At 41.3% G+C, this 15,651-nt stretch overlaps 2 protein-coding genes across 15 annotated transcripts in view; both read left to right on the top strand.

Annotated features, from left to right (window-relative positions):
• LOC120908670 (potassium voltage-gated channel subfamily H member 6) overlaps window positions 1-15,651 on the top strand; it is a 28,423-nt gene that overhangs the window by 2,136 nt on the left and 10,636 nt on the right. For 6 of the 14 annotated variants that reach the window (XM_040319898.1, XM_040319900.1, XM_040319899.1 and 3 more), the window contains exons 5-14: window positions 1,509-1,717; window positions 1,907-2,137; window positions 6,187-6,324; window positions 6,394-6,547; window positions 6,625-6,781; window positions 6,861-6,963; window positions 7,720-7,824; window positions 10,131-10,291; window positions 10,388-10,456; window positions 12,078-13,175. In XM_040319898.1, the coding sequence (XP_040175832.1) occupies window positions 1,642-1,717; window positions 1,907-2,137; window positions 6,187-6,324; window positions 6,394-6,547; window positions 6,625-6,781; window positions 6,861-6,963; window positions 7,720-7,824; window positions 10,131-10,291; window positions 10,388-10,456; window positions 12,078-13,175 (2,292 nt within the window). In that variant the 5' untranslated portion in view covers window positions 1,509-1,641. Of the gene's footprint in view, window positions 1-14; window positions 339-385; window positions 588-668; window positions 825-1,508; window positions 1,718-1,906; window positions 2,138-6,186; window positions 6,325-6,393; window positions 6,548-6,624; window positions 6,782-6,860; window positions 6,964-7,719; window positions 7,825-10,130; window positions 10,292-10,387; window positions 10,457-12,077; window positions 13,176-15,651 lie in introns of those variants that run through there. The other 8 variants (XM_040319901.1, XM_040319902.1, XM_040319903.1 and 5 more) reach the window with 8 other exon arrangements.
• Window positions 3,468-5,812, top strand: LOC120908673 (mucolipin-3-like). The gene has a single exon (XM_040319921.1). The coding sequence runs from the start codon at window positions 3,792-3,794 to the stop codon at window positions 5,727-5,729; it is 1,938 nt and encodes a 645-aa protein (XP_040175855.1). The 5' UTR covers window positions 3,468-3,791; the 3' UTR covers window positions 5,730-5,812.

Below are 15,651 nucleotides of genomic sequence, written 5' to 3'. Positions count from 1 at the left end.
GCTCAATTACATTTATTCGACGCAAAGGATAACAAGTGATAGTACCGGCGTATGCTTTTCTGTGTACTAAACTTTATGGAAATTCTCAGAGTACAGAATTTTACAATTCACGAGAGTTCATATCCGCCTCGGCTTTGTTAATACCAATCTACGCTTATAAAAGCTCCTGACTCGTGAGCCTTCTCTTTACACTATTTCATTATGAAGCGTTATAATTGAGTGCACAAAAAAACAATCCGCATAGCAGAGGGGACGTGCAGTGCAGATTAATAGCACGAACAAAAAAGGTCTGACCCAGGCCAAGAATATCGATGACGTCACAGAAATAGCGAGAAATTGTAAAATATCGTTCCGAAAAGCATCAGTGCAGTTTATTTAGTAAACTCAATAAATTAAAATAATATTAAACAGAATGTTGTGTAGGGGAAGAAGTTGGTGAAAAGTGTCACAAGAGTTCGTCATGCAAAAGGAGGGACCCTTTTCAGGAGCATTTTGTTCCTTTTTTGTTTTGCTATGGCAGAGAGCTGAAAAACTGCTATCACAGAAGTGCGCAAAAGCGTGTAGTGTCACCGTTCCCTAAAAATGAAGTAAGGCATTGAATAGTTATCAACACAAAGCGTGTTATGGACATCTGCAGTGCTTACTACATGAGTATATAAGCAATTATGTATTCCATTCGTGAGAGCGTGAATGAACGTAAAATACAGCCATGAAAGTGATACCTGGCGTGGAGGCTCGAGCAGCATTTGCTACGATATCGAGTATATGGCACATCATGCGGTTCCACTTTTCGAGGAGCGAGAACATTTCCAAAAGGATACTTTGTACGGCATCATAGAAATCGTACCATTGATTTGACGATGTGCAAATAGTTGTCCTATTTAGCGTTTCAGTTCATGTACTAGTTCTTGAACGCAAGGCAGTGAAAAGTGTTTATTTGTTGTTTGTATACAACGATCTGTTATTTTGTTGCATTTTCACACCGTCTACATGTATTTATTCGGATCTATTTATTTATTGTCATGCAATCAGCTCTCAACTTTCAAAACGATTTGCATTTGCTGTTATTTTTGTCGTTGTTTTTATTGTCTATTTGTCCCTTTGTTCCCTTCTTTAGTACTGTTCTTTTTTTCAAACTTGGTTGCGTTTCGCTACCCGTACTCGGGCGGTAATAGTGGTGCGAATTATTAAAATCAATAAAATAAAAATAAAGCAAATGAACCTTACCCCAGGGATAGTTGTTTGCACACCTTTAGAATTAAAGCTGCCTTTGGAACTGCGCTTACCTTACACAAGCAACTCGTTACACACAGCATAGAGATTTTGTTAACAAAAGATTCATTTTTATTTGAACTATTATCAAATATTCAATTCCCATCGATGTTGTTTGTTGCGAATCAAAATTATGTTTCAAATCTATCAATCCACAACATTGCCATAAGCAAAAAAACAATACAAGTGCATACACTCATACTGATTATTGTTCTAATAACTATTGTTGTTTGCAGCCTGAAATGTGAAGTGATACTGTACAGCATACTTGAATGAGAATAGCAGTAAATTTAATTAATGTGATATCAATCAATTCGACACGATTGATTGTTTTCAATAGTAGCGCAATTAAAATATTATTGATGCACAATGCCAGTACGCAGAGGACACGTTGCTCCCAAAACAACGCTTATCGAAACAATTATTCGAAAATTTGATACACACAGTAAGTATTATTGCTAAATACTAAAAACCGTACATTGTATTTCACAAATATTTCTGCTTCAATTTCTTACTGCATAATGACTCACATTACTAGTCTTTTTGTGGCGTATGCTAATAGTTGTTCTACATACTAGCTACTTTCGCTGCAGCGATCGAATTCTAGAGCTTGAATTATCGTTTCTACTTGCAGATCGAAGTTTTTTAGTAGCGAACGCACAACCAGAATCATGCCACATTATCTTCTGTTCCGATGGATTCTGCAAAATGACGGGATTTACCAGGGCGGAAGTGATGCAGCGATCAGCCTGCACCGACTTCCTGCAGGGCCAAATGACCTCCGTCGGTGTCATGGACTCTATAAAGGAAGCACTAAGAAAAGGCGAAGAAAAACATTTTGAAATTCTTTACTACCGAAAAGATGGTAAGTATTTGTGCGTTTAACAGTCATTTCGCAGTTTTCCGTTTGGCAAGTATATTATCTTGTTTGGTATCGGTCAATCCTAACGGAAAAAGTTATTTATTGTCTTTTTAATATTATTATACATATAATAATAACAATGGGCTTGTTTCATGGTACAGTTGTCATACCGTACGATTTAAAAAAACATTCCCGTCATGGGTTCAAGCCCTCAATGGACCGTGCCCTCATACTGACTGACTATCCAGCTATTTAATAAATAAGTCACTGACAGTCAAGCCCATTAGTGCTACAGGCCTTGGCCAACAACGGTTGTTAAGCCAAAGAAGAAGAAGAAGAAGAAAAAGAAGAAGAAGAAGAAGAAGAATAACAACAATATGATTTTTAATTATTAGAACTTTTTTCATCGTATTCAACTTACGACATTTTTAATCACCAAAGTTTTTATATCCACTTCACTGTAAAATGTGTAAGCAAACAAATCTAAACTACAGTGCATATAAATAGCTCGCTCCGATTTAATTTACCTGCATATGAGATTGCCCGTTAAAATTTCAAATACATGAAATACGGGTGAAATTTGTTCTAAAACTACATTAATTACAAAATTAGTCTATTACCTACATTATTTCGTTTCTTCCTACTAAAACGTTGAAATCTTTTCACAATAAAATTTCACTCGTGTCCGCATGTATGAATAAATTAATTAAAAAAGATGCATGACCAATTCATTCAACAGTTCAATAATCTGTAATCAAAGACCAACTAAAGGACTTTGTAAAAGTTCTTATGAATGCATTAAATATGTAGCTAGCGAAAACATGCTACATTTTTATTATAAAAATGGGAACTAGACTCGTATGACTTGTGCTCCTAAAAACGTCATAAATTAAGAAGTTAAAGAGAAATAAGAACATTAAATGTAAACGTACTCGACAGTATTTCATAATTTGAATGCCCCGCGTACTCAAATTTTATACGAACGAATATTTATAAGATTGTTATTTTAGCATAAAAAACGGAAGCTAAAATGATTGAAAACAGAATTTAGCCACAATTATGGCTATGCACAGTGGTAGCTCTCACATAACATTTCAGAATATATTTCCATTGAAATGGTATGCCATTATAGTATATCTTTAAATCGCGCAAATTATGTCTGTTTTTGTAAATATAATAAATCAGCAGTCAATGTATCATGCGATGTGGATATTTCACGAACATTTGGAAAATATGGCAAAAAATTTCGTTCATCTGGCATGCAGTGGGCCCATAGTTTTCTCACGCTTCTATTTATATTTGACCGAACGTCACATTGACTTCTGCGCTCTTGTCCGAATGGTACACCCACTGTTCGTCAACATAAATATGACCCAAGAAGAGAAATTCATTGTCACGAAGAAAAGCTGTATCGATTGGTAAAAATGAAACCAATTCAAATCAACGCACAACTTTTATAAGAGTTCTAAAGTTCCTATGGCTCGAAAAATTCGTTTGCGTTGGTGTACATAGAAAACGGGATAGAACAGTGAATCACACAAGAACCTGCCGTTGACAGTATCATCACAATTGTTCTTGTTTACTTTTCATTCCAACCTAACTGATAAGCGAGAACAAAAAAAAAGAAGCTGGCTACGCGTTAATCTATACTGCTGCAATGAGTAGTGTTTACTCATCCTCCACTATCTCGACTGGTGATCAAGAAGAAAGTAGTGTATCCAGAGACAGAGGTATTAGCCGAGCGCAAAACGTACAATTCGATGATACGATGAGACCCATACGCCCTTACGTTTCGAGCCAGCGAACCAGAAGCAACAGTGACATGGCGGTGGAAACAAAGGAACCAACTGACGACGAGGGCATCGTTGAGTCTCCCGTACTGCAGGATACCCGCATCAACGAGATGGAAGAACGTTTGAGGCGGAAGTTGCAGTTTTTCTTCATGAATCCAATCGAAAAATGGGAAGCGAAGCGACGTTTCCCTTACAAGTTTGTGGTACAAGTTATCAAAATAGTGCTCGTAACGCTGCAACTGTGTCTTTTTGCGCATTCGCGATACACGCACGTGAACTACACATGGGACAACACGGTCACCTTTTCACACCTCTTCCTCCGCGGCTGGGATATCACGATGGAGGTCAACAACTATCCACCCGAGACGGGCCCGCTATCGGTGTACATGATCGATGAGTTCTTCAAAACGATTGATTACGCTGCAGCAGGATACGCAAACCTTCCTCAGGCGATCGGGCCCTACTCCTTCCCAACCGAGGACAATACGATGGCACCCATGCGATTGTGTCTGTACCGATACAAGGATGGTACTATCTTTGGATTTAACGAAAGCTACGTATTTAACCCGGAAATTGACACACTGTGCGTGGATCTGTATCAGAACGTGACCACAAACGGGAGCCAGGCGTACCTGCACGATAAAGATATTCATATCAACTTCTCGGCGTTAGTAAAGGCGGAATTGAAATTTGCCATCAAAACTGTTAACTTCAAGGCGGCGGGGCCAATAACAGCTCCCGATTGCTATCGTTTCGATATAATGATTTTCTTCAACAACCAAGACCACGATGGCCAAATGGTACTTCGGCTGGAAGCAGAACCTACACGGTTGGTTTGCCACGGCGATGTAGAGTTTATCAAAAACTCACAAATAGACGACGCACTGCGCAGCTTGTTGAACATTCTAGTGATCGTGATATGTCTGGTTTCGTTTGCTCTCTGTGCACGTGCAATTTTTCGTGCCCAGATTTTGCGGCTGACTACTTGTGATTTTTTCAAGCAAGCCTATGGCAAGGATCTTAGCTGCGAAGGCAAATGGGAGTTCGTCAACATGTGGTACATCATGATCGTATTCAACGACATACTGCTTATTATTGGATCGGCACTTAAGGAGCAGATTGAAAGGAAGCACTTTATTGCAGACGACTGGAACGTTTGCTCCCTGCTTTTGGGCGTGGGCAACTCGTTAGTTTGGTTCGGTGTTTTGCGTTACCTTGGATTCTTCAAAACGTACAATGTCGTCATACTAACACTGAAGAAGGCTGCACCTAAAATTAGCCGATTTTTGCTCTGTGCTCTTTTAATCTATGCTGGCTTCACCTTCTGTGGATGGCTGGTGCTTGGACCGTACCACATTAAGTTTCGTTCGCTTTCTACCACCTCCGAGTGTCTGTTCGCTCTTATCAACGGTGACGATATGTTTGCAACCTTCTCGATCATGTCGGAAAAATCATTGATGCTGTGGTGGTTTTGCCGAATCTATCTGTACTCCTTTACCAGCCTCTATATATATGTGGTATTATCTTTGTTCATATCCGTCATTATGGACGCGTACGATACGATCAAGAAGTATTACAAGGATGGTTTCCCACAGTCCGATCTTCGACTGTTTGTTGGACCGATCAGTCCTAATGACTTCTCTAGCGGTGTTTTCCGGGAGCACGAAGAATTCGATCTGGAGAACATGTCGTTTTTCGATGTGGTAAAACGCATATTTTGTTTTTCCACCAGGACCAACGGCCCAACGGGCTACACATCATTATTACCAAAGGCTTCTTCTTCAAGCTATGTCAACAATTAGCCACTTTCAAATCTCTTCAGTATCGTTGTTCATTAATTTGTTATGAAGTATGTAATAAATTTTAAAAAGCCATAAAAAATACACCTGACTATTTGTTCCACTATCTTTAATGAAAGAAAGGTATACTGGTTTTCGAGCATGCAAGAAGTGCAGTAAATTTTTGTTTAAACCTGATTTCTTTTCTGCAATTATGCCACTGCATGTTTCAGTGTAAGCAACAAAGGTTTGGAACTTTGCGCGTTTTCTTTGTGTCATTGCATTTATGTAGACTGAAAGTAATAAACTTTTTATCCTAATAAAATAACGGGCACGGTGAATCACTCAATTGGTGATTTATTCGCTCATCAGTAATCAAATATTGAACAACTTTTCTTAAATAAGATACACGCTAGGGTGAATGAACGAAAATGATAAATAACGTTTAAGACTGTTTATCACTTTTGTTTCTATATCTTAGGTACGAAGTTTCTATGCTCGGAAGTAATTGCTCCAATCCGCTCGGAAGTCGATGACATCTCTCTATTCATCATAAACTTTGAGGATCTATCAAATCCATCTAACCCAGAGCCGATCGAACAAGTTAAACTAAGCAAATGTAAGTATGATTGTTGTATCACTTTTGGCATTGACACCGCACCATTAGAATCTGTATTACTCGTTGCAGTTGACAAAGCGAGAGCTAGTTTTCGACAATCATTTAGAATCGGTCACATAGCCCTTCGTGATCGAGGTCTACGTCTGGCAGGATATCTGACCCCTCCCTCCGATGCCACACAAGATGAGGACGAGATTATTGCACCGAAACATCACATCGAGAGGTACGTACCTATCATCACCTATCATCCTCGTTGTTTAATGTGATCCTACAGTAAGACGTGCTGGTTACCTTTTGCAGCAGTCCTGCTAACAAGAATACAGTCCTCAAAGTGGAAGCCAACATTTGGGCACCCATGTCAACGCCTGCCCTGACAAGAACAAAGGAGCTGGACTGTCTCCCACATGATATCGATACACTCAGCGGACCAGGAGAGATTGTTATAACGGCTCCCGATGTACGAGGAATGAACCCTCCTTTTGTGAAAATGGGCCGAATTTCCGATTCATTTCCTGTTCTGCTTTAAACCCTTTCAGATAACGCAAACAACGAGAGATGAAAGCAAGGAACAAAGTACGAAAGATATGAAGCCAGAATTTGTGCAAACTAAGAGCTTAGATTTTGAAGCGCAATTAAAACGTAAGTGCGTTTTACTTACACATTCAAATCTTCCATTCACCCTTTTTTCGCATTTTCTACTCTCTCCCATTCCTGTGTCTCTTCTTCTTCTTTTTCTTGCTCATTATCTATCTCTCTTTCTGTCCATCTTCCTTTCTCCCTCCCTCTCTCCTTCCTTTTCTCTCTATTTCTATCACAATGCTCACAATGAGATTTTCTAATCTTTATGTTGCTTTCCCTATCAGAACTCTTTCCTTTCCGTTCGAAATGGTTAAACTCCACTTATTTAAAAAAGAAATCACATTCTTTTCGAACAAATGAACGTTACATCATGTCTAAACTAAATTTGTTGATACTAAAAGGCGGGATATTGCTAGAGTGCATATCAGACATGTTTTGCTGCTGGCTGGAACATTGACGCTTCGTAGCATCGAAATGCTAAGCCACATTTTTGTTATAAATGATAATTGATCAAATATGTTTGTTGTTGATATTCTTTGTTGAAAGTGGATTGTCTGCTCTAGCAGCTTCTTATACTATCGGGTTCAACTACACCATTGCCATTGCACTTTCTTCAGCCTGGGCAAAAAAATGCATTAAATTATTCAGATATGACTTGATCTATTATTCTTTTTAGGTTAACATTCCTTGTATTAATGCACCTTCTATACCGTAGCTAACGAGGGTGCGGGAACCTAAATGGGACATTGATTACAATGGCTGCCCATTTCTTTGTGGATTTTTTCATACAAACCTAACGTTTTGGTTACTTTGTAGATGTGGAAAGCGCTAAGCTAATTCGCTGTTACGAAAATACACATTTCCAAACAAGCCGTGGATTCGTAGAAAAACGTGCCCATACGGTAGATGATTTCATGAGAGGTAAACCCACATTTTCTGTATGAATCTGCAACACTTCCTGCGTATAAGAAAATTAGAACAAAACATCATTTCCACATTTTTACAACTGATCTCTACAGCTCTGGCACCCATAACAAGCTCGACACATTTTTATTATGCAAAAAATCTGCATAAAGATGATACAGATACCACCTGCAACGTGCAACAATATTCTGACAATCTTGCGTACATTTCTCAACAGTTGCTTGTAGGCATCATTTGAAACATTATTTGCGGCGAGCAGACCAGAATAGGTCATCAAGCGCATACCAACCAGCTCCCGTTTATGCTTTTAGGTCAATGCACCTTCTTCGCTAGCAGTTTAAACTCTCGTTGCTTTTGCGAAGAACGCAAAAAGCCTTTGGCAATTGAAAAGCACTTCGCGACAGCCCGCGAATGTTAACAAAACTGGAAGCACGAGCCAACATTTTTCTTTCTTTACACTGTCGCGATGTACAGCACAAAATTAGAACCGATACTCGATTGACAATTAGATTTTTTTGCAAATCCTCTTTTAACTCTCTCTGCTCTCTACATCTCTCTCTTTCTCTGTCTCTCCATACATCTATCCCTATATATGTCTCTTTCATTCTCTCTCTCTCTCTATCTACCCTAATTTTACCATCTATTTTCGCTTTCCATTACTCCGCCAATCGTACCACCGACATGCTGCTTACTAGATAAGATGTAAATCAAGATGCAGCTGTCAATTAATTGATGCCATTAATATTGCATTTTTTACGCATTGTTCACGTGTTTTGTAGATAATTTAATAAAACAAATACTATTTAATCATCATTACAAACATGTTAAACCACATATATCATGCTGTATATCTACTATTCATCCAACCGTCGTCTTAATGTTAGGACAACCACATTCAACCTTTCATTGTTCTTAACTGCATGCCTTTTGCTATATTGTAGAAAGTACACTACTACAACAAATTCACTTAATTTTGTTGAGCTTTCCACTTCTTTTTTTGTTTTGTTGTTTTGTTTTTGTTTTATTATTTCCACTTAACGTTTTTCGAATCAAACTCTGCTATTTTCAGCTGCAAAATAATATTACTATTTGTAAAAGCTTCATATGGAGGGTATATTTGCTATTGTTGAAAATTTTCATTATTTTAGTTTGCTGGCTGAAACTGTATAATATTCAATCAAGAATCAACTTTTTTTATTGTTGCTGAACATTCGCCATCCCACGAGGTGAGTAACGGTTCCGATCACAATATTTGTTATGCCTGCGTAAAACAACAACACGTGTTCCCGTAATACCTGTGTCCATATGCGCCTCCGTTTATTCATTTCCTCGCCGTCTCTGTCTACAAGCTTTAAATGTTCTTTCCTATCTCAACATTCTCCTCTTCTCTCTGTCTCTCGCTCTTGCTTTGTATGGTTATTTGTGAGATACGCTTTCGGGTTACTAGGACAAAAACAGTGTGTTTTCTATTTGTTCATTCGTAATATAACAATAGCCCGTTGTTCCCTGTAATGTATATGTTGTATGCTTTCGAGGGCCATTAAATCAACCAAACTATACTAGATAAGCCACACAAGATTGGCTGATTGAAATAGTGAAAGTGCACTGCAAACGATAAACTAAATGGTTCGCTTTGCTTTGTAAGGAAAGCTTACGCACCCTAGTTTTAATGATTTGGTTTCAATTTGTCTGTATTAATAAAACGAACACTCATGAAGTCCTATGGAGGAATGAATATAATGCAGTAGATTCCAAAATAAATGCAAGCATATCCCGCTCGTCGCAGTTCATGGATCCATCAGCTGATATTTTCCGGGACACTGAAATACTCCGAAATGCAATTAAATTCAGCATTTGCACACCTCGTAAATAATTGATCAACCGTATGTGATATTATCAAACCGCGTAGTGCGGGATATGGCTGTATCAAAAATAATATGTTTGCCAAACACTTGGATTCACACTGTAATATAGAAAATGCATGTGAAAAAAGCACCACCCATGTAGAATTTGTTGAATGGTTGTTGTTCGAGCAGTTCGATCAAGAGTAGATCATCCCGTTTCATCCATACGCCTGGCCTGTATATGTTCGTTTGATCGTTAGCTATGTGGTAATGCGGCGCTGTCGTTCATTATTATACGCTGCAGTTTGGCATAGCAAAAGTAGTGTGTACACACTGTTACAACACGAAACTTACTAAATTTTCCTTCGATTGGATTATTTATTATTCGCTGAGCAAAGTGCGTTCTGGTAGCAAACTAATCGAATATTCTTTGCGTGTGTGTCCCTTTCGCCAACACAGGTCCCGTAAATCATAATGCACGATTGTACTTTCCCTACGTCTCATCAGAAAGCGACCTGCAGCGGTACAAAACAGTCCCCGTGAAGCAAGCTGCGGCAGCTCAGGATGCGAGGACCAGTTCATCACTTTCAAATGTGCCTTCAGACTCGCTCAAAGCTAAGGTACCTGTTCACTTTATTGCCCAATGGATTTGGCTTTTGCCGGACTTGCCGCTTTCTATGTTTTTATTCACTTCAAAAATTATTTATAAAACGCAGGACAATGGCTCTGGCAAATATTTCCAAGGTACAAGGCAGACCATTAACATGGGAGAGAAGGTGGCTCAGGTAAGAAGACACGACCTTCTGTGTCAATGTGTCGACACTGTTTGCAACGTTTTCGAATAAGAATCTATCCGTCCTGTGCATGTGCATGCACGCTGCTATGCTCTTATCTTGCATCGTACTGCTTGAAAGAAAAAGTAACGCTATTTATTAGCCACAACTGCTTCTATGCCCAGATGCTTCAATTGCCTGTCCGTCTGCTTCTCTGCCTGCTGCTTTCCGCTTCTTGCTCTATATCTGTGATGCTTGGTGTGCTTTCATCACCTGTTATGCTTGATTGCACGGGCTGTTCTGTTTGATTATGTAAAATCATTATTAGGAGCTTGAGATCGTACCGAATTCGTTTGCCAGAGAGCAATGTGAGTGACTGCGGGTGTTTGGCCTGTTCCCCTTCTTTCCAAAAAAGGAAAATAAAGGTACGCTCCTTTCCCTACTCGCCCCTAAACGCCTTCTCCATGAGTATTAGGGAGCAAAGCACGGGAGATACAGCGCGGGCCACACTCATTTCTGTCCATCACACCTGTTATGCTCTCTCGTTGGCAGTTGTTTGTCTACTACGCGCTATACACACCGGATCCGCTAGCCGGATGTCCTTTTCACTCTACGCACCCGCAAACGCCAATCACACCGACGGTAGGTAGAGTGAGTTGCTGCTTTGCATGTCTATGTGCTCCGTTCTAGCAACACCGTCAAACACTAGGCGCCCCCATTCACGGGAGTGTATGTGGGTGTGTGGGTGTGTGTGTCTGTGTTCCTGAGTCCCTGTATGAATGTATGTTTCACTTGTATAGAGATTTAGCTCACCACGCCGCGTAGAGAAGACGCTGCGTTTCGTTGAGCACGCGCCAGTGAGAGAACGAATCATGTTTCTTGGAACGAACCCATTCCACGATGCTATCTCACGCCACCCTCTCATGCCGAGCCTTTCCCGACCTACAAGCTAGACGCGTAAAGGTGTGTGTAGGTGGAAGGACACGAATATCTTCGACTCCCTCTTCAAATCCAAGTGCAAAAAGGACTATTCCCGACAGCGCCAGCCACTAGTGGAAGTTAAGCCTTCGAAACGCTTGGTAGGTGTCGCAGTCGCACCATAATATCGGTATCCCGCTAGTCTGTAGTACCAGAGCGAAACCGTGCTTGAATGGTAGGAGAGAGTGTGAAAGTAGCGAATACACTTTTTCCCTAGCCTGTTGGGAATCCGTTTCCTCGCAATTCACGTTCGTATCCCGAGTGCCCATTCTATTCGAAGCAGCATACATATCGAAAAACATAATTATATAATATTGTTGCCTATCGGTATCTAGTTTCCCGTAGATATGTTGTTTCTGCTAACATTCAATACATACAAAAAAATCAGTACATTGTGTCCCGTGTTCAGCCATCCAAGTGCCCTCAATTGAAGCTCTCGACGATAGCATTGTATAGTAGTAGTAACAGCCTAATAATAGTTCGTGTGTTGGCAGAAGCTTTCCGTCACTGGATTTTGGTGGTTTGGTGTGATTAGTGTGCAGTATACGCCTACTGTCGATATTCGTGAAGTGAATTATACGTTACTGTTACAAACATACTGCCTGCCTTGCACACCGTTTTCATACATATTGAACCTTTATGGCCTCTTGAACAGGTCCTTCTTACCGTAACTAGCGACACTGTTCAGCTGGCGCGAAGGACGCGCGATGGAAGAGTAAGTGGCACACCATCAACAGAGTGCAAGATAAATTATGTTGACAACATCATGTCCGAGGCAAGTTTGCGGGCTAATTCGTGCGTCGAACTGTCCGAAATACGCAAACTGGACAGCTTGCTGAGGCAGTGCGAAACGCTCAGCTACGATGATCTGTCCTCGGGTAGCAATGGCGAACGGGAGCTAGAGGACTATATGGAACAGAGAAAGCACGTCCGAAGGCGCCGCAATTCCTCTGGGAACTGTATTTTTACGCCACCCATCAACAAGTCTACTCTATCGATGCTCTCAAGCCTGAACATTCTCAACGGCGCGCGAAGGATAATGGGCGCGATGAACGGGCCGGGCGGGCTGAAGTCGGGTACCAATAATGATGATTGCTGGCTTCTGTCGCAGAAGTCTTTCACCACGAAAAGTTGCTCAAATCTTCCGAAAGGGATGTGCTTTCATCCGTCGGCCGGATTGGGGCCGATCGGTAAACCGCTACACCAGCAGCCGGTGGACAACTTATGCAGCCTTTCCGAGACTATACTTTCCAACTTACGCAAAGCTGCTCATGCCGTGCATGTGAAACCAGCTAACCGAGAAACTTGCGGATGTTCTACCAGTAGCCCGAACCCAAACCCACCGAATACGCTACAACTACCGATAGGCGTCCCAGCAACAGTGGAGCAAAGCTGTGAAGACAGTGGAAAAAGTGTGCATCGCAAGAATCAATGTCTCGCTCCAGACGAAGACAATCGGATCGTAAACATCATCGAAACGCCCAACATAGTGCCGATTTCTATGAAGAGTCTCAACAGTGCCCTATCCGAACGGCTGTGCTACACGACGAAAGCGCAGAAGTCCTTTGACAATAAGTCGGACAAATCGTTACTTTCGCAGGCCAACAGTGTAAAGTCGCGGTCCAAGTTCTCGCCGCTATCGCGCAAGGTTTCACATAAGACCAACAGTTTCGACACGGAGCCTACCGAGGGCGCGAAGGAGTCTCTACTGGGGCACAAGTTCGAAAAAATACTCCCTGAGCCGGTGGAAACAGTAAGTTCTCAGCATGCTTTTTCCGATCAATGCATTAGCCAAGTAGAACCTTCTAGGTGTAGCGAATAGTGACGTACATTATTCCCAACTGTTTATGCTCATTACATATTCCCGTCGAGTCGTCGAGCTAGAAACGGTGAATGTAAAAATATGCTGTACTCTCGTATTAACTTAGCAAACATTACCGAGCGAGTTCAAGGATGTGAAAATCATGCCATAAAGATGGAAATCGCTTCCTAAGGTAGCGTACAATATTCTCGTAGCTGGAGGTATTGCTGGCTCGATGGAGTAATTATTGAATTTCTTTGGGACAGGTCACGACTTCCATTTCAATCCCTTCGCTTAGTACGCCCGTAAATATTAAAACACGCCGTGCTCGCTCATGATACGTTCCGGAGAGATCATAAATATTTCCTAAACTAGTTAGGTGCGACTGCTGGCTGGTGGGCTGCACAGGTTGTCCTAATTATATTTACGTCCAATAATTCCCAGTTGTATCGTAACCGGTTGCTTTGATTAATACAAACCATCTGTTCGTGAACGTGGCAGGTGACACATGATGTGCTCACTACTTTTGACAGCCAGTCCCATCCATCTAGTTTCCACTCTTCTACGTTTTCACCCGTATACGTAGCTTTTACGGCGATCATTTGCCAATTGAAAAATAAATAATTTTAGCGTTTGTTCTTTATGTGCCTCGAAATACCCCGTGTGATGATTCCTAAACCCCTCCCCCCCTCGCTGCATTCGAGCTGTCGCCGCAGGGATTCCCAGAGATATTTTCTGTGTTTTTTGTCCTACCTAGATGAGAGGATAGAGCAAACAACAAAACACACATACGTACAATACACTCTCATTCATCCATTTCACATACACATCCTTCGCTGTGCATTGGGCAACGGTAAACAAATACATAGAAGCGAGCCTTAGCAATACCGTCACGAGTTGGCCCCGGTTTCGGGAGAGGACGTATCCCAGTTCCGGAGACTGAGCGCTGCCAAAGGATACACGTTGTGTCGATTGCACACACATCTAAAGCCACGCGGATCTCGCGCAAACCATGGAGGGATGTTTCTCCCAGGCCCACGATGAGTTTTAGTGGAGAGCGAGAATCGTTAGCGCGAGGACGCGAATTTTACAATGAGTCGTCCCGCAGTGTTAGACAATTGCGGCGATGTGAAGCTAGCTCAGTAAAAAAATACTCGTGTAGTATAGTAAAGTACGGAAATCTAACCCATTCACGTGTTTACTCAAGCAATATCGGATACTGTCGCGTTAATGTCGGTTTCGGTTTGTCACATAAAGTGTTGGGAGCCTTCTAATCGCTGCCAGAAAGTCCAGCATATCTGACCGTCCCATTTAGGAGTATTGCGCATCTTCAATGAAATATGATGAGAATGGTTAAAACCGAAGACGACAAAGACACACGACGATAACAACATAAAATCTATATCCCACTACTTTTGAAATCGCGTGTGTAATTGAGAAATCAATAATCATTCACTCTTCGCCGAAGTGTAACTTGCTCCGACCGCATTATCTACAACATATTTTTCTACAGTGCCGTCCTCTGAACGTCCCTATAGTAGTGTTTCAATATTGAGGCGGAACGGAAACGGCACAGTTCAATACGCGAGAGCTCCCACCCGAGCATCCACACCAACGCATGCAAGGAAAATTTTACGTTTCTACGAATCCTAGGATCAAGCGTTGGGACTGTAGCTCTAGTAAACTTGGAGTGAAAGCGCCGAAGCGCGCGCCCTTATGTATGTGTGTGTGTGTGTTTGTGTATGTTCGTGCGTTAGTTTATGTGTGTGGAAGTGTGGGAGGATGAGATGCAGAGCATAGGAGAGCGATGTATTTCGTAGTAGTGTGTAGAAAATTCTCTCTCGCAACATGAACACATGCATCAGGTACTATTATACAAACCTGAACAGAACAAAAACGAACAACACTTTGACCGTTTGCAATAGGGTGGATTTTCACGTTTTCCGTACCCTGTTTCGTGACATTCTTTGCGGCTGTGAAATGCCAAATTGAGGCGAATTGGTTCAATTTAACCATTTCCGATTGTGGTGGTATTGGTGTTAGTGATACACTACTAAACACGACACTTTGTCGTGAGGTCAGTTGCCTGTCACTCCCATACTGTGTGGCAACAATGCAACATAGTTGAGGAGTGAATACAAAAAGAAACAACAAAGAAGTTACACTTAGGTGCGTGCGCTTTTTGCGCCTTCTACTCAAGAAACCGGTCCAAGCACAAGGAAGCATATATGAATAAGGTTTACACCGAAGAAAGGAAAATCAAACGATCGTTATCATCGTGTGTCATGAAGATGAATAGAGCACACAGTCAGGATCAAACCAACATACCGCTTATAGTAACGACTAACGAGATCGGAGCTAAGCCGAGCTCATCGACCGCGACTAGCCTAGACTCTGCGTTTAAAACCAAATCCTGCCGTAGCTTTGT

This window comes from Anopheles arabiensis, chromosome 2 (assembly GCF_016920715.1).
Source record: "Anopheles arabiensis isolate DONGOLA chromosome 2, AaraD3, whole genome shotgun sequence".
Classification (NCBI taxonomy): Eukaryota; Metazoa; Arthropoda; class Insecta; order Diptera; family Culicidae; genus Anopheles; species Anopheles arabiensis.
Note: the sequence above shows the minus strand (reverse complement) of the source record. Positions and strands in the feature narration are given on the sequence as shown.

Coding starts and splice junctions, on each gene's coding strand:
- LOC120908673 (XM_040319921.1), top strand. CDS start 3,792: ATGAGTAGTGTTTACTCATCCTCCACTATCTCGACTGGTGATCAAGAA.